This window comes from Hyposmocoma kahamanoa, unplaced genomic scaffold (genome assembly GCF_003589595.1).
Source record: "Hyposmocoma kahamanoa isolate Upper Pololo Valley unplaced genomic scaffold, ASM358959v1 210, whole genome shotgun sequence".
NCBI lineage: Eukaryota > Metazoa > Arthropoda > Insecta > Lepidoptera > Cosmopterigidae > Hyposmocoma > Hyposmocoma kahamanoa.
In genome coordinates, this window is record NW_020653731.1 from 2,591,464 (window position 1) to 2,614,697 (window position 23,234).

General features: G+C 37.7%; 3 protein-coding genes across 5 annotated transcripts in view; 1 reads left to right on the plus strand and 2 right to left on the minus strand.

Annotated features, from left to right (window-relative positions):
* Nucleotides 1–13,285, minus strand: part of LOC113227483 (plectin) — a 102,647-nt gene extending 89,362 nt beyond the window's left edge. For both annotated transcript variants that reach the window (XM_026460421.1, XM_026460420.1), the window contains exon 1: nt 13,024–13,285. In XM_026460421.1, the coding sequence (XP_026316206.1) occupies nt 13,024–13,146 (123 nt within the window). In that variant the 5' untranslated portion in view covers nt 13,147–13,285. The remainder of the gene's footprint in view (nt 1–13,023) is intronic.
* A 2,950-nt stretch (nt 13,286–16,235) lies between these two features.
* LOC113227477 (probable 28S ribosomal protein S16, mitochondrial) lies at nt 16,236–18,673 on the plus strand. Its single transcript, XM_026460413.1, has 3 exons — nt 16,236–16,405; nt 17,946–18,105; nt 18,237–18,673. The coding sequence occupies exons 1-3, from the start codon at nt 16,289–16,291 to the stop codon at nt 18,305–18,307; spliced, it is 348 nt and encodes a 115-aa protein (XP_026316198.1). The 5' UTR covers nt 16,236–16,288; the 3' UTR covers nt 18,308–18,673.
* A 1,973-nt stretch (nt 18,674–20,646) lies between these two features.
* Nucleotides 20,647–23,234, minus strand: part of LOC113227326 (receptor expression-enhancing protein 5) — a 29,435-nt gene continuing 26,847 nt past the window's right edge. Inside the window, exon 5 of one of the 2 annotated variants that reach the window (XM_026460220.1) lies at nt 20,647–21,582. Coding sequence is in view for 1 of the 2 variants with exons in the window: in XM_026460219.1 (XP_026316004.1) it covers nt 21,542–21,582 (41 nt within the window). In the remaining variant the exon portion in view is untranslated. The remainder of the gene's footprint in view (nt 21,583–23,234) is intronic. The other variant, XM_026460219.1, reaches the window with a different exon arrangement.

A 23,234-nucleotide genomic window follows, 5' to 3' on the forward strand; every position in this document is an offset into this window, starting at 1 on the left:
AGCTAGTTGCGGGCGGCTGGCTGCGCGCAACTAGCCGTCAAAAAAGATATATAGTGTCAAAAAGATAGAATGATTATCACTAGTTACAGGTTGTTTCTTACCACGTGGTTTTTACTTTCCCGATATTTCTGACCAGTCAACCCATGACCATGGAGCGTGTAACGGTTCCGAAATATCGGGAAAACTAAATGAACTCAAACCGTGGTAAGTGAAGTATAATTAGTGTTAATAATAAAGTGATTAAGCATTAAAGCCTTAAAATCTATCAATAGATGGAAGTTTTTCCTTAGTTACAACCTCATCGTGAGGTAATGGAAAAATAAACTCTATTGAATAATGTTTCTGGGACTTATATAACAAATTTGCGAAATTAAACTACCACGAGTTTTGAAAAGTCGAAACTTGGCCAAACTTCTTCATTCAGAAAACACTCCTCGAAAAATGCTCGGAAATTCACCCGTTTCCAACAGCGACTCAAGAGTTACAATTCCTTTTAAACCATTTCCGTTCAAAAGGAACTTGTACTATTTGAGAATTGAATACTTATATTTTTACTACTGTATTTGAAGTCGTTATAATTCGCTTCTGTTGCTAAGAAAATTTATTTCTTAACGATACGAGCTCGCTAACGAATAATGAACTGTAAACGTGAACAAACAGAGTACAATTTTTTACTACACAGGATCTTGTTACTTCTTCAACCTTTCACGGAGAGTACTTACATAATACTGCATATAGCGATGGGCGATTGTTACTAAAAAAATATCGAATAAATCGATAGTTGCACTAGCCTAAGTTCGATTTTCGATTTAGTAGTCTTTACCGAAATGATCGAATAAAGTTACTAATTTAGTAATTAGTAAATAAATTTTCGATGTCTAAAAAAAGGTCCTCTATACTTATGCTACGTACCTAAATGTAAAAAAATAAAAAATAAAAAATCGATCCCATTACTTATTTAGTCTCAATCGATGCTATTTCTAATTTATTAAGAATCTTGGGGAAAGGTTCTTTGATATAATTACAATTCTTACATTGAGTGTGTAAAGTTGGCATTAAAATCTATTGTGGATTGACGTCTTTACTAACGTAGAACAAAATACTTTTGATGGTCATTAATTTTCTTATCTTTATATAAATCTCTTACATAATCAAGGGAACTCAAGTTTTATTAGTGGGGAATACATAACTCAGAGCGCGACTATAATGGGATAATACAAGTGTTTATGATAGTTACGAAATCTTTAATGAATAAAAAAAGTCTAAAAATTTTTAATGATCAAAAGTTAAAAACTCTGGTGGGCTGACTTTATATATTTTTCGATCAGCAAATATGCTTTAATATGTCTAGTTTAGTTCTTCTATGTGAATGAAACTCTTGGCATGATTTTTAAATTTAAGTATTCTGGGGACGAGCGGGACTACATTTCCTTTACTACACTATACTACATTTTCCAGCGTAGGAATACACTTTATTCTTAAATGCATATTTATTGAGTTTTGGTGACAACTGTCTATATGAAAAGCTTAAATGTAATGCTCACTGCTCATAGCTTACTGCATAATGAAAAAAACGATTTTTCATTTGTCATTCTGTTTACAATGCTCCGTTCGTTGTATCGATCTCCAGCGAGTTGTAAAACGCTTGAGCTTTTAACGATGCAAATAAAGCAGCCCCGCGCAGCTGGGGCGCATTGGAAAATTCAATACTGGTGTTATTTATTATTATATAATATTTCACTATATAAAAATAACAAAAAGAATCAAAACGAAATAGGTATATTTGTACAATTTGCAAAACTTTTCGACACAATTTACATTGCGGCGGGTAACCTATCATAACAAACTCGAAAATTTTTGTTTTGTCCGAAATAACGTATGTTCGAATTTTCATTACACCGAAAACCGAATTATAACGAAACAGTTGTTCTTTCAGGATATGTTGAATGAAAGAAACGATTAGGTTAGGTTGAGTTTCACGAGTGCGGCGCTGCTACAGACTCGGCGAGGCACACCTTGGAGGTGTGCCCAACCTGGAACCAGCAGCGCCGGGATCTCGTAGACGTGGTGGGACGAGACTTCTCACTGCCTAGCATAGTTAGAGCTATGCTGGGAAGTGAGAGGTCATTACAGGCGATGGTCTCCTTCTGCGAGGACGTGATGGGACAGCGGAGCGGGTCCGCGAAGACAGCGCCCTGTCGGACCCATTCGGCGTCGGCGGAGAGGACGCACGCGACGACTCTTCGCCGACCGCCTGCGTCCCATCAGCGGAGGCCAGCAGGGTGCAGGATTGGGAAACTCTGCCCCTGCATTGCACAGGCCTCCGGCAGGTCACCCCCCATAATAAGGGGGATGGTGTAGTGGTGGAAAGGCGGACCGGCACCACCGGAGTCGCGGAAGCATCTGAAAGGGACCCCGCGACTCCGGCGCCAGGTGCGCGCAGGAACATCGTGAGATTTTTAGTGGGTATGCTCTTGGGGACCGACATAGTCCCCAGGAGAGAGTTCCACATATCCCCGCCATCTCCCAGCGGCGGTGAATGCGTAACGCATTTTCCTCACGGTAACAAAAAAAAGGTTAGATTAAGTTAAGTTTAAAAGAAAAAACATTTTCCTCTCAAAATTACTTTCGAGGTTATGAAATTTCGACCAAACGTTATTTCTGGAAAATGTCATTACGGACTACAGGGGCCTTACCATGAACTCTTATTACAGTTCAATATAGGTTCGTAACGACAAAAAAGCGGGATAGTAATATACACTTCATGTAGCGCTGTCTCACAACGATTCATCTTAGGTCCTAAACTGAATCATAACAAGAGTTCATGGTAAGGTCCCTGATAGGTAACCTTGCGGCGGCATGGAATAATAATCAATTTTTGTAATCATAGCATAATTAACTTTACGTCAATAGCGAATCGTAAAAACTGGATATAAGCCAAAAAAAAAACAGGTAACCCTATTCTGCACTGTAGTAGTGTAGTGTATTATTAATTTTAGTTCTTGTATTAAAATTGTATTATTAATTTTTATTTTAGCTTATAAGAATTATCATTTGTTATGCACTTACTGGGTGCACGTAACATTGAACATGAAATGGAAATTCTAAAATAAAATAAAAAAGTAAATACTACGTATAGTCTTATATTCGCATGAGATTTGACATTTGAGGAAATAACGGATCCCTAACTAGTGGTACGGACAGTGGCGGATTTCCCTTAACGCTCAGTAGGCCCGGGCCTAGGGAGGCCAGATGATGACAAGAAATAACTCAAAGTACATAATTATTCTAAAGGCTCACGCACATTATGGCGGGCCGCACTGCACCGCATCGCGTAACAATAATCTTCCTATATCACTTTTGTACATTTTATGTATAAAATACAGATATGTTACATATCTATATAATGTAATGTATAATCACTACATCGCTACATATTATCACTACCGCGTCTTTGTCTGTCTGATCGCGATAAACTCAAAAACTACTGACAAAACAAACAACTGAAATATGACGATAAATGTTGAAGATGTCGGAACAAATCTTGCCGGTTGGGCGCTCTACTAGCGTGCGCCCCGTAAATTAACAGAGATATATCACATCAATGTTCTAGTTTCTGAATCAATTTCGATAAGAAAGGGGCGGCTGGTACTAACTACATGGCCTGGGGCCTAGGGCGACCAAGACTGCAAATCCGCCATTTGGTACGGAGAAACCATCTTCCCTGTTTAAAATAAAATATTTTTTTATTTCAATGGCTGGCCTTTCGCAACAACCTGGTTAGAAAACGGACTTCTTTTGCTAGGAGTTGTAGTGCTAGCACGACTTGCGTGAGAAGCGACTAGAAGCGCGATAATAGCAATATCTCGCTCTCGTAAATCGCGTCCAGCCGTGCTAGCGTTGCTGTGCAAAGTCAATTGAATGTGTAGGTTTATCCTATTTATAACAGTCATCATCGTTAATTATTCAATTTAGCATTATAGTCTAGATCTAGATCATAACATTGCCTATTTGTGGAAGTTTAATAGTTTTGGGGAGGTCATACGTTTTCAAAGGATTATGAACCTTATTTGACATGTACTTTTCATCAAGATGTTTTTTTTACGCCTTAAGCGAGTAGGGCCAGGATACCTCCAATTGTGCCCAATTGCTGGCACTCTTTGGTACGGTTCATCCGGGGAAACGGCAGTATTCCGGGCCAGTGCAACGATCTTAACTTCTCATCATGAGCTCTTGTTGGTCGTTGGCCGGCCCAAGTGGGAGACAACCACAACAAAAATTTCTCAAAGGTGCTGACGTTGGGGCGCCCTTTGGAGCCTCGCGAGGCGACTGCACGCCCGTTTCGGTGTTCCAGGGTGTCATGGGCCCTTGAGTGGTAGTCTTAGGGGAGTCGTTCGTCACTGGTGAGCCCGAGATGGCAGCGTTCATGTTCCATGTCCACCTATCATGACAGGTGACGCGGAGATAACATATCTCTCCGGAAAGCGAGAGCGGATTCCATTCGGCCGGAACGTTTGCCATCGGAGTTGCCGAAAAGTGCGAATACATTGAGCCCCTATGACTCATAGTGAGGAGAAGAAACACCGTCTAGTTTCAATCAGTAGGAGCCCGTATAACCCTCCACTTTCCACGGGCAGAGAGTGTTTATGAGAATTGGCTGACATTACAAAAAAAAGATGCTACTAAACATACATACAAACAATGGGATTCGAACCCTATCAATTGAGAAGCTAAAATTCTTCCACCAGGCCATCGCCCTTTTTTTAATTGATGACGCTCGATAAAAAGTCGTTAAAAACCAGAAACAAAGAACTGCAACAAGCACATAGAAAAATTCGTAGGATCCACGGTTCTTTTAAAAAAAAAGAAGGTCCACTGGTTTGTTCCGTGGCTAAGTTGGCATAGCATCAGACACTGTTTGCTAGAAGACGTCGGTTCGAATCCGGCAGGATTGAAGGAGTTTTTTCTAAGTATTCGATCTTTATTATTAATAATTATAATAAACTAGTGGAACAATTTCACGAAAAAATGAATATCATAGTAGTAAAACATCGTACCATTCAATAATAACTTGAAAATTGTTTTATACCCGCTTTAGACAAATTGTAACTGAAGTCTTAAATCTTCAAACCATTAACGTTTACACGCGTGTAAATATAACGACGTGTAGCGGTCAAAACAAGCTATTTGGGTTTACGTAACGCAAACAAATGGGCGCCATGAAACGTACTGCGCTAATTTATGGAGACACGGTCGCCGTCAAATTGAGCGCTACATATTTTACCAATTGCGTTGATGACCTTCACATATCAGCTATCAAATACTGTGTTCAGAAATTTTGCAAGTTCAATAGATTTAACCCTGTGGGAGAACCGTTACTTCTCAATTGGTTGGTCGATGGTTCGTGTAGATGTACTGTAGTACTTTAATTACCAAGTAACCCTGCATTTTTTTATACAATATCAACTGACGGAACGAACAAGTCGTGCACCTGATGGTAATCTACACGCCTGTCCATAACAGTTACAATGCCACTCAGAGCTTTAAATCGCAAGATGAGGAGCACTGCCACTGCGTTCGTCACCCTGATACATAAAGTTGACAAGTCCCACGTGCCTGTAATTTCATCCTTTCATCCTTACCTTTCAAAACCGAAACACAGTAATGCTAACATTACTGCTTGGCAGCAGAAATAGGTAAGTTGGCAGTACTACCCTGGACGAGCTCTTTCACAAGGAGCTCTACTGCTACTAAAATGTTGAAGACTATACACAACTTTTGGGAAACGTGCAACTTTTTGAACCTGCTTCGGGACTACGCTACATACTATGCTAGCTACGCTCCCGAGGAGACCTCTGTCCGGATTAATCTTGGGTCACGGAAAAAAAATCCATTTTGAAAAAAATATATTTTTCAGTTATATAAATATTTTTCCAGATATTTGACCTTTAATTTTCCACATTTGACGTTGACACCCTGTCAAAAGGTGAAGTTACTGAACAAAAACGATGTAGCAATTAAAAAGGCTTTTTTCGCTGTTGCGAAATAATTTTAAATCTGGTTTTTTCATTAGACTTCGTTAGTGGGTTTTAGCTACAGAAGTTTATTAATTTAATAATTTTATAATTCACGCTAAATAAAACTTCAAAACATATTTCTAAACGTAGGTACAACATAATATGAGCCTTAAAAATTATATTTTTTTTAATTTTTCCAATTTAATTTTTTCCGGAAAACGTTCCCCTATTTGTAATTTTTCGGAAAATTATCCAACAGTAGTCTGGATGGACGTACAAAGAGTTGATGAGATTAATAGGAATATTTGAGCCCAACATTGAAATGAAAATTGATGAATAATTTATTATAATAATTGAAAAATTGGCGAATTTAATTTCTCAATTACTAGAAATTAATACAAATTTTGTATAGAAAAATTTATATTAACAAATGTAGTGATTCATATTTTACATAGTGCTTCATCACTTCAAAATTATTTTGTAATTTATACGAATTTAAAAAGTTTTGATAAGCAAAAAATCTCGCATATCTTCAATTATTTACTACTTTTATTATTGTATATTTGAAATAAATATAATGTGTTTGTAACTGCCTCGGTCGAATGGTTACCATGCTGATCTGCCACACAGAAGTCACCCCGGGGTCGATTCCCGGGCCGGGAGAAATATTTGTAAGGCCTACATTTATTTACTTTAGATGTAATTTGTGGTTGTCTGCGTGTGAGTCCATGACGCAGGGCTTTCCCTAGTGCGGGGCTATTTATGTTTCATGAACTCGCTGGGTGCACATCATCTGCGTTAACAGTCCGTAGTTAGGCTGCTGTTGCAATAACTGCATTTCGACTGGTATTTAGTAGTTACGTGAGATGCACTGCATAAGCGACAACGCAATTAGTCTTTGTCAAGGGCGGCAGATCTATAAATTTAGTGACCAACAATAACTTAACTAGTCTAGTAGCCCAGTGGGAGAGCGGTTGTATCTCAATTGTGAGGACGACCGTTCGAGTTCCCCAGGCGGCATGTGCCCATTAATTTCTAAGTTATGTTTGTAAAAGTACAGTAGCAATACTTCTCGCTGATTAACAGCCTCCGTGTCGGAACGGTTACCATGCTGCGGCCTCATTTTGATTCGAGAAGCTGAACCCGGTTCCTACTATTTATTTCTAATTTGTAAGTTATATCAACTATTGTTCCCATTCGAAATGTCAAACGTTTCCGATCGGCCAGTTGTGAATCGAAATAATGCGTCTCGACTCGGAAAAGACGCAGTTTCCGATCGGGAGAGGCAATCAAAATCAAGCTGCTGGTCTGCCACACAGAGGTCATCCCGGGTTGGATTCCCGGGCCGGGAGAAATATTTGTATGGCCTACATTTATTTATCTTGTGAGTTAAGGTGTCATTTGTGGTTATCTAAGTGTGTATCCATGGCACCCGCGCTACAGAGTTTCCCTAGCACGGGGCTATGAGTGTTTGTGTTATTATTATTAGTTTGTTCTTTCTCAGCCTGTTGGCTGGTTTGAACCACACTTACGGATCGAGATCAAGTAAATGCAGTATGGCGTGTATCTATGTGGAGGGTGCGTAATAAGATACTACTTCGTCCTCCTTATTCTTATTATTATGATCATTATTTTTCTCTAGGCTAGTTTGAACCACAATTACGGGGCGAAACAAGAAAATGCAGTATAACGTGTATCTATGTGGAGGGTGTGTAATAAGATACTACTTCGTCCTCCTTATTCTTATTATTATGATCTTTATTTTTCTCTAGGCCAGTTTGAACCACAATTACGGGGCGAAACAAGAAAATGCAGTATAACGTGTATCTACACACATCAAAAAAAGTTTGCGATCAATAGCATAAGCTCCTATAATTCTTTAAATTTAACTTTATCAAGAAAAAATCTATGTTGTATGCTTTCTTTAAATAGGAATACCCTGTTTGAAATTAAAATATAAAACTATTTTTTATTATTTATTTAAAAAAATTGAGCCATTAATCATAATGTAATAGTGATAGAAATTTCATAGAAAGAAAAAGACTGATTAATTAAACTTAAACAACAATTTATTATTAAAAAGTGTGAATTCAATATAAAATAACTCCTCCCCTGGCTCGAATACATGCGAAGATCCTCCTGGGCATGCTGAGGATCAAGTTATCCAGCATTTCCTGGGGTAACCTATCCCATTCTTCAATAGCGGCTTCCCTGAGCTCTGGAACTGTCTGGGGACGTGGCTCACGGTTCCATACTGCTCGTTTAAGAACATCCCACGCGTGCTCTGTTGGGTTTAAGTCGGACGAGCCGGCAGGCCAGTCTAATCGTGTGATATCGTATTCTTGAAGAGCAGCATTGACTCGTTGAGCTCGATGTGCGGGCGCATTATCATCGACCAGTACAAATTGGTGCCCATGGTTTACTCGGAATGGTCTGACGATATCATCAATAGCAACTGCTTTGTACATGTCTGCTGTCATGAAGCCCCGATACGGGATCAAAGGCGTTCTAGCTCCAATCATAATGCGACCCCAAAAGGACACCGATTCTCCGCCTTGCTAAACTGTTCCAGTGGCAGTTCTTTGTCTTTCACGGTCGCCTGGTCTTCTCCAGACACGGACACGTCGGTTATCTGGATGAGTGCTGATTCGGGATTCGTCAACGAAGAGACAGTTTTGCCAAATGTTTTCGTCCTCACCTTCTTCATTTTGCCGAAGTCTAGCCCACTGCAATCTTCGTTGTTGACGTTGCCGGGAATTGAGCGGAGCTCGCCAAGACCTCCGTGCTCGTAATTCAGCCTGGTGCAAGCAATTGCGAACGATCTGCGTGCTAACTTCAAGCCCAGAGGCGGCCCTGACTTCTGCTTTTATTTTAGTGGCGTTGATTGTTGGATCACGGGCTGCCAGCAATCTAATATAGCGCTTTTGGGCAGCTGTCAAAACAGTTGGGCGACCGCTGCGGGGTCGGTCAGCTAAATTCCCCATTCCGTGATACCTCTGCAACGTAGCCACGACACAGGATTGGGATATAGCAAGTCTGCGTGCTATTACTCTCGTGATGTATCCTTCTTCCCTCAAAGTTACTATTCTAGCTCGTAAAACCTCTGATAATCCTCTTGGCATTTTTTCAATCACAACTTTCCGCGAAAAATATCTTGAATCGCTTATAATTGACTAAATCAGATTTCTGAATGAGCGTAAGCTAGGACTGAAAGCCTTTTTATATGAAAAAACAATTGAACGGGGTCATTGTTTTATGTTCTAATTTATTTTTAAATAAAGAATCTAAATAAAAAGAAGAAAAAATCATAATATAATCTACAGTAACAAAAAAGATTTCAGTTTTTCGAAGTGATCGCAAACTTTTTTTGATGTGTGTATGTGGAGGGTGTGTAATAAGATACTACTTCGTCCTCCTCATTCTTATTATTATGATCTTTATTTTTCTCTAGGCTAGTTTGAACCACAATTACGGGGCGAAACAAGAAAATGCAGTATAACGTGTATCTATGTGGAGGGTGTTTAATAAGATACTACTTCGTCCTCCTTATTCTTATTATATGCTGTTTATTTTTCTCAGCTTGTTACTTGGTTTGAACCACAATTACGGACCGACATCAAGAAAATGCAGTATAACGTGTATCTAAGTGGAGAGTGTGTAATTAGATACTACTTCGTCCTCCTTATTGTTATTTTATGATCTTTATTTTTCTCAGCTTGTTAGCTGGTGATGCATGAACTTAATGAATATGATATGATAATGAATGAATATGATAATGAATTAATATTATTATGTACTTCTTTACTTTTCTCAGCTTGTGGACTGGTTTAAACCACAATTACGGACCGATATATCGGTCTATAGATATATCCAGCTATATATAACATAATTAACACCGAAATAAAAGTTACCAGACAAACTAAAACGAAATTACCCTAAAAAAAGATATCGGCAGCTAAACATACCTTACCTTTGGCAATGACTACACAAGAATTACTTCGCTGTAGGCATTAATTATGTAGCAGTCATTTATTAAAATAACAATTACGAGTAAATAAAACACTTATTTCCCGTTTGTTTCAATTCATTTTCATAATCATTTCCTTCAATTTATCGTATAGTATGAGATCAGAATGACCCATTTAAACTGTCAACTAAAGCTTCGAGATTAAAATAGCATTGATGCAATCCGGAGTGAAAGATATTATGTGAAAATGTAAATAGTCAAATTCTTTGGTATACTTCTCAGCAGCAGTAGAGCTCCTTGTGCAAGAGATCGTCAAGGAAAGTACTGCCAACTTACCTATTTCTGCTGCCAAGCAGTAATGTTAGCATTACTGCGTTCCGGCTTTGGAGGGTAAAGATGCTGGTAAAATTACTGGCACACGGAACTTGTCAACTTGTCTCAGAGTGACGGGTGCAGTGGCAGTGCCCCTCAGATCTTTGCGATTTAAAGCTCTGAGTGGCACTGCAACTGTTATGGACAGGCGTGTAGCTTACCATCAGGCACACGACTTGTTCGTGCCGTCACTTGATGTTATATATACTTTATATATATACTTGTCACAGTTCACGATGTTTCCCTCAGTGTGGAAGTAATTATTTGTTATTTCATCTAAATTTGCAAAAGATTACAAAAATCACTTAGGCTTTTGAATTACATCATCAACCCATTTACACGTCCCACTGCTTGACACGGGTCTCCTCTCAGGCGAGAGTTTAGACCATAGTCCGCCACGTTGTTCCAATGCGGGTCGGCAACTTCACGCGTTATCCAAGAGTTGGGAATCTTCTTCAACTTGCAGGTTTCATCACGATATTTTCCTTCACCGAAAAGTTCATGGTAAATTTCAAATTAGGTTACTACTGTTCTTGTAAATCAGTATTGCAAAATCCACAACACTTACAAAGACGTAATTCTATCCGTAATTATTATGAAGATGACACTACGGTATGAGTAATTCCTTACAAGTTTATTGACTTTATGCCATATGGCTCTTACACCAATTGCCGACCGCCTTCCCGGTCTAATTACTGACCTCGATATGGTGTTAAGAATTTGCGTTATGGAAAAAATTTGAAACGAAGTTTGTTTTGCTTTGTTTGTGATATGTAAAACTTTCGCATTATAGTTTTTAATATCAGATTTTGTAGTGAGTCCTAACAAGCACTATTTCTGGGCATAGATTTGGTATTTTAACTGGCTACGTGACATAACGAGATGCTAGACTGCCACGCAGAGGTCCCGGGTTCGATTCCTGAGAGAAATATTTGTATGGCCTACGTTTATTTATCTAGTGAGTTAGGTATAATTTGTGGTTGTCTATGTGTGTATCCATGGCATCCGCCACACAGGGTTTCCCTAGTGCGGGGCTATGATTTTTTTAAATTGAAATAAATGGTAGTAAATATTGGGTTTGGCAGAAGAAAGAACTTGAAAGTAGAATTAACGCAGTGGAAATGAGGCTTTTAGAAGTATGGCTGGAGTGACTCTGGTGGACAAATTGCGGAAAAGTGGAATAACAGAGCGTTGCGGTGTGAAGATGTAGTGACATAGATAGAGAAAGAGATGCTTAGATGTTTCGGACATGCAGAGAAGATGAATGAAAGAAAATTTACGAAACAGATATATAAGGCGAGAGTGAGTGGGGAACTTGGTAAGGGCCGACCAAGGCAAACTAACCATGACCAAATTGTGAACGTCCTAAAGAAGGACCAGAACTCAAGAGGACCCGACTAGCACTAGCACTTATGCGGCGTCCACGAGGCGAAAGACGTGTGTCAGGATCGTAGCAGTGGAAGGCTGTCGTTTCTATGTACACCAATGGAAAAAGGGCGTGAAGTATATATTTATGTACATCAAGTATGTAAACCGGTAATCCCTTTAGGATAAGCGGATAATCTAACTGTTAACTATTTTGCACTTGCAGTTTTTACGTACTTATTTATGGAAACCCTTAATAACCTATTATAAACCTATTTACAATACATTACTCATCATTTTGACTTTATCGTAGTCAGTTTAAAACGTAACTATAATTGATTTTAAAAAAACGATTATTGTTTGACGGAGTCATTGATTTCTATTTATTCTTCTTTTTATGGACAAAATAATTGAATTAAATTAACCATGTGACCAATCAGTGACCATCTTCCGGCGATGGTAATAGTCTTCTCAAAATTGCTTCTTATCCTTGCTATAAAGATGAATGTTTTGTTATGCTATGAGAACTACTTTGAAATCGCTATATGTATATCATCATGTTCTACACTAGAATGCTAATCTACTCACCTATTATATCGTTTAATATAATGGAACAGCTGATCATGTCCGCAAGTTCCTAAAGATGCTCATAGTAAAATTGTTCGTATTCATGGGTAGAAATACCTTTTAGAAATCTTGTAAATCTTTACGGGTCATCCTGTATATTATAGGTATAATGTAATGCTGTCGAGTTAAGTAATTTTTGAAGCCGTACGGAATTCATTCATCAAACATGATGACGTTACACTAAGGAATGTCACGAATGGTGGTGGAACATCGACTGACCATGCGCAGAAGAAACGAGCGCACTGATGTCAGCGAGCGTTACTGCACAGATGTCAGAGCGTAACGGTTGAATTTGTGAGATAATGTCATAGCTATTATGTAGATATTCGTGATATTAAGTATAAATTATGTGGTACAGAATGAAATAGGGTGTATCACAATCGTAACGTGATAATCGCCGATAAAGTCAACGCAGAAATTTTCAATAGACCTCTTACTTTCAAATTATGGTTTTGTTCGCCATGTCAATTACTATAGGTCTTTCCTAAAAAGTTCTATTTCATTGAAAGTTCTCTGTAAACTTTTCATTTTTTTCTTAGTGCGTTTAGGGAGTTTTTGCAGTACCTATACAAAGAATAGGGCAGCATCCATCATCCGAGCGGACGTCCGCTTTGACATAAGTAAAAGTAGATAGGTATAGGTAGGTGTCGGTGGGAGTTTAAGAGCCAAACTGACCTGATTTTCCTGGTTGAGCATCTTGAGTTGGTCGTTGATGAGGCTGAACTTGGCGCTTTCCTCCTTACGCAGCGCGCGCTCCTTTTTGAGCTCGGGGCTCCAGAAGGTCTTTATACTGTGCATGCTGGAGCCGAGCTTCTGGTTGGTGAGCTCCAGCTCCTTCTTGAGGTTGCCCAGTTCGCGTTGCAGGTCGGTGTTCTGGGATTGTAGTTCGCCGAGAAAGAGCGGTGGTGGCTCGCGGCGGTAGTAGTCGTCTTCGGGCGGCGGCGGCGGCGCGTACGAGCGCTCGTAGTCGCGCTCCAGCGACTGGTAGCGCAGCGGGCGCGGGCGCCGGTGGTGCGCGCCGGCCGACGCCGAGCGGCCGCGCTCGTCGGGCGCGGGCGAGGGCTCGTCATCGCGCTGGTAGGGGCTGCGCCGCGACGGGCTGCGGTCCACCTGCGGCAGGCGCGCGCGCCCGCCGCCCTGCCACTCCTCGCGCCGCCGCCACTCGTCCCGGCACGGCGGCCGCTCGTCCTCGCCCGCGTACTCGCGTAGATACAGCTTGGCGATTTCCCGCCTCACTGGGGACGCATGGTGCACTGGACGGCGAGGCGGCTGCGCGACCACTGAACGCCGCGGCCGCGACCCGCATCGATCCGACGCCCGCGCGCATGCTCACCACCTACGCCCCGGCAGCGTTGCAGCGCTGTCGATTGATTCCCCGATTCGGGTTCGCCGCTAATTTAATGAATCCGATACACAATGGAATTAAATTTGCCTGTAATGAAACTTTTGTACGAGATTTGTAATTTGCGGGTCGTTTTGTCCTGTCGATTAGTCTTCATTTTGTAAAGCGGAAAAATTCGGAACTCATTGATTCCTTTCTAAACGATTAACACGGGCACGGGCGCGTGTGCGGGTCAATGCTCTAAAAAGAAAAAAACCTCTTTTCTATAAAGAAAACCGTTCCTTATGTGTAAGACAGAAACAAAATGGAAAATTAACGGTTATTTTGTTAAGCCCACTTAATTAATAATTTTCAAATATTAATTCCTTCCAACCTTGGAAAATCTCCATCAATTGTTTTGATCAAATAGACACACTACAAATAGATACTTTACAAATTCAGGACATTCTACAAAGAACAATCCATCCCTCTCGCCTCGCCTATACCGTTAACATTACCTTCATTACAAAATATGACTTAAAACGGCAACAAAATGTGGCATAAAAACGCAAACGGACAGAGCGGACTGAAGAAAAACCTCAACAACCGTTAATTCTAAGTTTGGACCCTTAAAAGAGCTAGTCTATATTTAGACCTTTCCAGCAAATAAACAATTCAGCGGTGCAGGGCTGGCAAAAGCCGCTTTATTTCAAACTCTTATCCCATGACCTACTTCTATTCTTTCTCTTTGTTACTCCTATTGCTGAAGTGTATTTCTATCTCTATCGGTTGTAAGGTCGAGTTAGTCGGTCATAGAAGCTCGTAGCGATCTGGAAGAGGTGTAGGGATGGGCGGGAATGCTATCGATAAGAAAGAGGAAGCTACAAATGCTAGTATGAAGTAATATGAAACATGAGTACGTTTTTTATACATATTGACTACTTTACTTTAAGTGCAACCGGGCTATCTTTAAAATCAAGATGAGGTATCTTCTGGGCGGACATGTGGTACATTACTTCTTATAAGATGAGATTGTGGAAAAGGTGACCATATCTTTGTTGATAAATCATCATCATCATATCCACCGGAAGACGTCCACTGCTGAACACAGGCATCACCCAAATACATGACATAAATTATAAAAAAAATTACCTCTAAAGTTCGTGGAATTACATCTATTTGCCAAGTTTTATTGAAATTGGTTAACGGAAAGTGCGCGAAACCGGATTCATCCCCTAGATTTCCACCCTTAGAGTTGGATATTTTCTTCAAATTTAAATGGGACCAATACTAAGGTAGCCTCTTCCCAACAAAAAAGAATTGTCAAGATCGGTTCACAAATCAAAACTGGAGTTATCGCGTAACTGTCGAATTGAGAACCGCCTCCTTTTTTGAAATCGGTTAAAAAATAAGTAATTAAAGGTAAGCAAATCTACGCACGACACACTATGGGACATAATTTTGAGATTACCCAAAACACTCTTACCTAGATAACGCTGATATTAGAATGGTTGTTATGTCGGTAGGTTATGTTTTGTTTTTTCTTACTCCGTATACATAAAATAAGTTTCGATTTCAGAAGCATTTACTTTTTTATACTATGTAATAAATCTGAAACATCGTAATTTACTTAATAATAGATATTTTTTCCCATCTGTTATGAATCAGATTCATTTAAATTTGTGATTGGTTATTTTCTTATTGATATTTTAAAAATTCAAAACCAATTTCGGTCTTTAACCTACAACAATATCTAAAATCGTTTTCCCATCACCATGCTACCCTCGCTCTATCGCTACTTACAACGATGAATGAAAAGCGGGAATCGCTATACGTGGTTCGTAAAAATTACGCCCGCTTCGACTACAGCGCCGACGTCTCTTTATGTGGTGGAAATTGTAACTAAGAGAGGCGTCCAATTTACGTGTCGACTTCAGCGCCGCCACTTCTTTGTGTGGCGAAAATTGTAAGTAAGAGAACGGTCAGTCCTATTTATTTGTCGACTTTAGCGCCGCCGCCTATTTCGTGGTAAAAATTGTAACTAAAAGACGCCTAATTTATTCGCCACACTGGAAAACGTATCTAGTTTTTTTTGTTACGTTAAATAGTTTTAAAGTTGATTTTGTGTGGTAGGTATGAGTGGCATAGAATTAACGTTAGTTTTTAACTCTAATTTTTGTTTGTTTCCTGAATAGTCGCACGCGTAATTGTGGTTACACAAACAACATGCGTATTTATAAGTTTTTTTTAATTAGCTTTAAAAAAGGGATTGATTAGTAGAAAAAAATAATTACAAAGTGTAATAATTACAAATTTGTTTGAAAAAACAAATATACGCGATTTAAATCCGGAAAAATAGTTTCATTTAAAGTGGTTTAAACAATTTTATTTGCTGCAACAAATGTCATTTAAATTAATCTAATATTTTAATTTTTTTATTTATTATTTTTAATAGTTTCGAATAGACTGGTCGTCAATGTTTTTCCTACCATTGAAAGTTACTAATAAAAAAATGGTAATACTACGCAATTTCAAAACGTCTTCGCAATTCGCGTACAATACGGAGGTTATAATTATTTTGAAATCGAATATAATCATATTTTCTGCAAAAATAAGGAAATGCCGTTACCACCAGCAAGTGGTACTGGTAGATACTTTACAAAAGCCGCAAAATCGATCCGACTGATTCGTCAAGGATGCACGAATAGGCCTTTTTACCACATTTCAGTAACTCATGTAAGTAATTTATTCGAAATTATGTTGATTTATAAATTAGTGTTAAAGATTGTTGGGATATTTTCAGTGCTAAGATTGATTACTAGTTAATTATACTGAAGTTTTTTTTCAAATCGCAATATAAATGATATAACCAAAACATGCATTCTTCTGCGTGCGTTCCTCAACTATAAAGATGGTATCGATGGGTTTGTAACATTATAAAGTAGAAGTCATATTTTTGCAAAACTACCGCATATAGTCATTTTTACTTGACTTTGGTGAAATCATCGTTTATTTCGATGGAGCCATAGCATTTAAAAGAAGTCTCGCTTCGTTTGGGCCACATGCAACTTACTTGTACGCACGGCTGGTAAGAATACATGCTGTCTTAATGAAATACAAAATACTGTCATTAACAGTCTTGAAATAGCAAGGCCTAGTCTCAAACTCGAGCGTTCCCTGTATTACAAGTAGTAGAGCAACAGAATTCACTTTCGGACACTTCCCAGAACAACCAGACCAGAACCAATTTAGACCAGTGCCCACAGTGCAAACCGTTCGGTGAACTAGGTCCTCTATGTCAAAAATACAAAACATGGTACTTTAACCATGTTTATTTTCATATACTAAATACTTTCATATATACCTTCAATTTTGCCTAATGTAATGTTTTAGATATTTATCATATTTTGTTTCATGAACCAGTGATGGGATCAGCGATGCCTATATTGTTGGGAATTTCAAATTGTTTGAGCTCAATTGGGGTTTCTGTGGGGATTGGTGCTATGTGGGGACAATGTGGGCAATTCTAGCATAGCGTCAATAGAGCCAATGAAACCTAAACCACATAGTACCAATCCCCACAAAGGCCCCAATCAAGTTCAAATGAGTTGAAATTCTCCACACATTGGAAAAAATCTGGATGGGACACAATAAAGTGCAATCGAGAATTAATGCTAAAATTTAACAACTGAATTATGGCATATTTTAATCAGTAAAATTCATTAATAGGGTCTTCCTCATGAATTGAAGAGGTGTGACAACATGTATGTGCTAATTTTCAGTTTAATTTCCATAAAGTGTATGCACACCCCTAAATAATAGTGTATTATTAACACTATCACTAATACTAAAAGTGAGTGTTTATTACATTATTTTGGTATGGCCTGTAAATTATTTTTTAACACTGTGCTGCTGCACTGCTTGAACACCAAAAAATGATTTGATGATAAATAAATTGAGTGCCCACATAATACTGCAACTTGTTTTCTTGTCAGCAAATAATTGATAAGTCCAATTTACTATCCACTGTGAATTATATACTTCCGGACTCATAATTCGAGCCACCTCGCATTTTTGTCGTAAAGGGCTACAGTATACAGTAGTGTTATCACCAAAGAAAAAGTTTTTCCCCGGATTTGCAAATCCAAATTTCCAATTTTTGATCAATTTAACATTGTTCAAGCTGTAGGGCATTTAATACTGAAAATGCAAGGTAGTTCGAATTATGTGTCCGGGAGTGTATCTCTATTCAAGTGTTTAATTTCATTCATTCTAGAGGCGAAGACTTAACAGCCAACCAGTAATAGAGCAGCTGGGTTCTTACGACCCTGTGCCCAACATGTACAAAGAGAAACTAGTAGCATTGAATCTGGAGAGAATCAAGTACTGGCTTGGAAAGGGAGCACATGTTAGCAACCCTGTTGCTGAGTTGCTTGGTAAGATATTTTTAAATAGTAATGGACCCTTGCAGCTACTTACATACATTTAGAGCGTGTACACACGACTGCATCGAGTCAGTCGCTTATGTTGAATCATTAAAAACTTGCAGCGCATTTTCCATTTTCAGGTTTATCAGGCTTCTTCCCAATCCACCCTCGCTCCTACATGACGGCGTGGAGAAATAGAAGAACAGAATGAGAGAACCTTGCAAAGCTGGAAGCTGAGAATGCTAAAGCAGCACTCACTGAACCTTCATCATAATATAGTTGTTCATTTAGTTATTAGTCCTCAATTTGGAATAGTTAAAATATATTATTAGCACCATTATGTACATTTGAATTTAGGCAATGGAAAACTTTCAAAAAGCTCAGAGGAAAATATGATAACTCATTTTACTTTGGTTTCTTTCTTTACTTAATTCTTGAATTAAAAGTTGACCAGCAAGATTTGAACTGTGTTACGGTATTGTACATACCTCATTTCTTAATTAACTTACTAGGCTTTATTTTAATGACATTCTACATTAAATAACAGTGTACATATGCATTTTACTAGAATAAAACTCTATTGTTCAATGAATTCCTTTTATTTGAAAAATGAAAATTCCTCAAGTGGAGACACGATGGTGAATGTCAACGGCACACTAACACTTGCCATTAAAAGCTTGTTTGAAATGACATTGCAAAACTTTTTAAACAATTTTTTTTTCTTATCTACTTATAATAGCCTAATTTAAACAATAACACATATCCCAAAACAGGAAAAAATCTTTTTATTTAATGCAATTTTGATATTTTTGTTGATTAATTGAAAAAAAATTTAACGTTTTTTTAGAGATATTTTAAGGCTGTACATTTGTCAAATAACATAAAATTTTGAAAAAAATATTACACATAATTGGCATGCCAGACAGTAAAAATTTTATAGACTTGATTTCTTATTTTCAGTTTAAATACTTGTTTTCAAAGTTTCATTGAAATAAATAACATTAAAAACTAGATGTATACAACTAGAGCCCACTTTGTTGCCCACTTTAATAAATAATCAAAAATAGGTGAAAATTCAATCACATTATCATTTCACTGCCATGTAGTTAGTTTTTTAGTAAAATTTAAATTCAGAATGAATATATATATAATAGATGTTAGTTTAAAACGGGCAACAAAATCGCAATGGTTTAGAAATTTAAAGAAAAAACATTCCTTGAGCAAAATCTACTGTTCAGTAAGAGAAACATGAAATTCATGTTTAAAGAGATCTTAGATTATAGAAAAACGGAAAGTGAAACAAAACCATGGCGTCAAACTGTAGTGTACTGCGTGACATCGTAAACCTAATAAGGTCTGATTTAAAATGCTCGGAATTTTTTAAGTTAGGCCGCCCATCCATAGTTATGCTTGTATCACACGAATATACATAGAACATAGGAAATGAAACAATTTTTTTTTGTTTCTCAAAGAAACCAACATTTCGGGCACTTTACAGGTCCCATGGCCACAGCTGACGTTTGTTTGTTTAAAAAAAATACGCGATTCCAAAAAATAGTTTCATTTCCTATGTGTAACAATCGCGAAAACCCAAGAACTCGATACACAAATACATGCAATGATTATACTTTTGTGTTGTTGAATATATGTCAAAGAATGTGCCTTGACGTCACCAGTCTCAACCGTGGCCATGGACGTGCGCAGCTACGGATAAGCGACTTTACTTTTGGACCCTTAAATTGTAGCGACGGCACTGGTTTTGCCATCAATGATCATGTTGTCAATAAAAGTTTGAGCTTGTAAGTCCATAATCAAATACAGCAGTCTATAGTTTAAAACAAAAAAATAGCTTTCAAAACACCCGTCATAATCTATAAATGAACGTCTTACGCAAAGTTATACACCAAAGACAACTAACCTAATCGAACGCTGAATTCTCAGATAGGTATATAAAAAAATGTAGTTCAAAGCAAGCAGTAATATCGAAAATCACTAATTACAAAGATGTAATAACGAGAAAAGAAATGGTTCACGTTTGAGAAAGTCTTAAACTTTAAGTCTTTAAAACCAGAAAATGTTATAAATTGGCCCACCACCAATAACTTTTTTAAAGTTTTGCGTTAGTAAAGACGTCTCATATCTTTGTCGGTTGAAGTGTCAAAAATGGTATAAAAGTACGCCTCCGAAATTAGTCGCAGTGTCTAACTTACAATTTAGAAACACAATTGCAGCGCCACTGTCGCGACGTGCCACTTTTGCAGGCACAATTAGTGAACTAAAAATGACTAAACTACAAAGATTAATAAAAAGAAACTCATTACTAAATTACTACAAAGTATCCCTTTTTTTCCGCCCTAATTGATCCAAGATTTAAACCTATTCAACCGACACAGTTACTTTAATCTAAATCAGTAACATTGTGCTTAACGAAAACCTGACAAATTAAGCACTATCTCTGTAAAGTAGTCAACACACACAACATACGCATTCCAAAAAATACTTAAATTAAAATACAATTTTTTGTACAAACAGTTTGTTTATTTTTCGAATAGCGTAACGGGAATCTTACAATATTTTAAAGTAAACAATTACTTAACGGAAGATATTGTTACAGCTATCTTTGTTTTGTATAAAAAGGTTACATTGTTATTGCCTTAATTGCGTTAATTGTATTCGAAGTTGACGGAGCCACATTTGAAATCGGTAGCACTGATGATGTCTTTTGTAATACAATATACTTGCATAACACATTAAAAAAAAAGGAATTATTTTTTTATGACAATGACACCGTCACCTCTATGCTCACGTTTTAAAAACAATTGACATCTCCCGCGCTTTTGACTAAACTTCATTAGCTTTTAGTTACATGATTTAATGAGATATCAACAGTAAATTGTAATAAACCCTATACTACTATATATAAAGCCCAAACTTCGGAGATATTCGTGTTATACGAAACTTGACGATTGCATAAGCTTATTTCATTCTCATATGATTCTAACGTATTTCTTTCATCAATACTGTGATTAAAAATGTACCTTAACAATTTAGATATTATGTTAATATTCGGATAAGGTTACTCAGTGATATTCTGTATCTGAATTATCGAATGCATTATTGATTAAAAAAATTCGTGTCTGCCGACACGAATTTTTTATTGTAACCGTTGGAGCCGTACTTACCTGTATTTGAAAAGAAGAAACGGAAAGTAGACAGGGGCTTGTCCACAATGCTATGCGTTTTTTTAATAAATGCCTGGACTTTACAAACTAGTACTACCTTGTAATATTTTTAACAGTATAACGGAACGAAGAATGTGTCAACTACGTCAAATGTAGCTCGTCAAAACAAGTGGTTAATAGATTTGCAATATTTTTATTTGAACCAATGGTGTGCTGCGAAGCAAAGGTGCGTTTGTACTTGTCGCTTTCGAATACTTTAACGCTTAGTTGTTCTTTCTAACCACATCTGCTACCAGGCGAGTAGCTGAAACACAAACGTAAATCATAAATACAAAATACTTAACAATCTCAATTTTTTTTAAATATCGGGTTTGAAACTATCAAGATATTTATTTCTTTGACAATTATACGGTACATACTCATTAATTATCACTTTAATTTTTGACCAAAAATGACAAACAGTGGGAAAACTAAATAAACACGAAGAAAATCTTTGGGAAAACTGTGTAGTTTGTGATTTTTTCGTGAGATTGACATTTGGCACGTTCGGATAGGACTCTGATACAAACCTATGGCACAGTTCTAGTGGTAACATTTCGTTGCTCTAATTAATGAGATAATTTGTTTGCTGCCTACATAACATGAAAAAGAAAGATAATTAACTTGATAATTATCAAAATAATTGTCACTTCGAACCCTGATAATTATCAAAAATTAAATGCTGTCAATTTTCAGGTATAAACAGGTTAGCGACTCTCAATTGTCTCCACCTACGTCCCAGTCAAGCAATGAATGCCGCAGACCCTGTTATGTATGTAAAGCATAGTAAAAGAGACAATTAAGGTCGCATCTGCAAAATAGGGATTGAAATGTAGTCGAATACTAGTGATACAATCGCTATGCTGGTGGGATGCAGTCGTGCCGACTGCACTCGTACTGCTTTTGGACTGCATTTCAATTGGTATTTCGAATGCTGACTAGGTCTCTCACGGGACACGGTAGTTTGAATTGTCACATGTCAAGCTGAGATCAGATGCTTGTAAATTTTGACATGAAGCGAATGACGTATCTCAGCTTTTCCAAAGATAATTTTGCCACTTTAATGGGCACATAACAATTTTGAATTCTGTAGGACACAGTGATGATGAAGGACTGCAATATGGCCCGAAGAATTACTTCAGAAATAATAATAATAAAATCCCTTAGCTAACTGCGCCATTGCCAGGGAATATCCATAGAGTTCCATATGTTGTGGATATTCCAAGGATTGGAAGGAAGGACACGAAGCGTTAAGCGTTTAATGGTGAGTGGAATTTCCTGCTTACAGAGAACGCTAAAACTTGGGCGAGAAAGGCGAGAGTGAATAGGCATTATTTAGGTGTGCATGCTCCATTATAGACCTCATCGTCACTTTCTATCAAGTGAGATGGAAAATACGCACATATATAATTTCATAAAATAAAGATCACCGCATCTCCCATTAAAAAAATCAAGCATTTAGTCAATCTTCAATGTGCTATACGAGTTATTCTTAATCTCGATTAACACTGAAAGTGACAGTTGGTTAAAAAGAAAGATAATAAATAACAAGCAATGTAAGAAGCCCATTTAAATGCCCGGTGTGAATTAAGTATTAAAAGTAGTTTTCGCGGTTGTTACAAATGTTAGTGACATTATGTTTCGTCGCTATGTGCGACGATAACGGTAGTAAAAAAAAAATACAATGCTTTTAGTCTGTTACCGAATGAATACCTAATACGGCCCACGGAATGAAAAAAGGCACATCAACACTTTTATAAAAACTGAGTTACATTATAATATACATTAAACATCAGGAAAAATGGCCCATTTTTATTCTTGGTTATACAGTAGAACATAAAAACAATCAGATTTTGTAATGTACGGAACTGTGCCCTTATGGAATTCAATTATAATAATTACTTCATAAATAACACA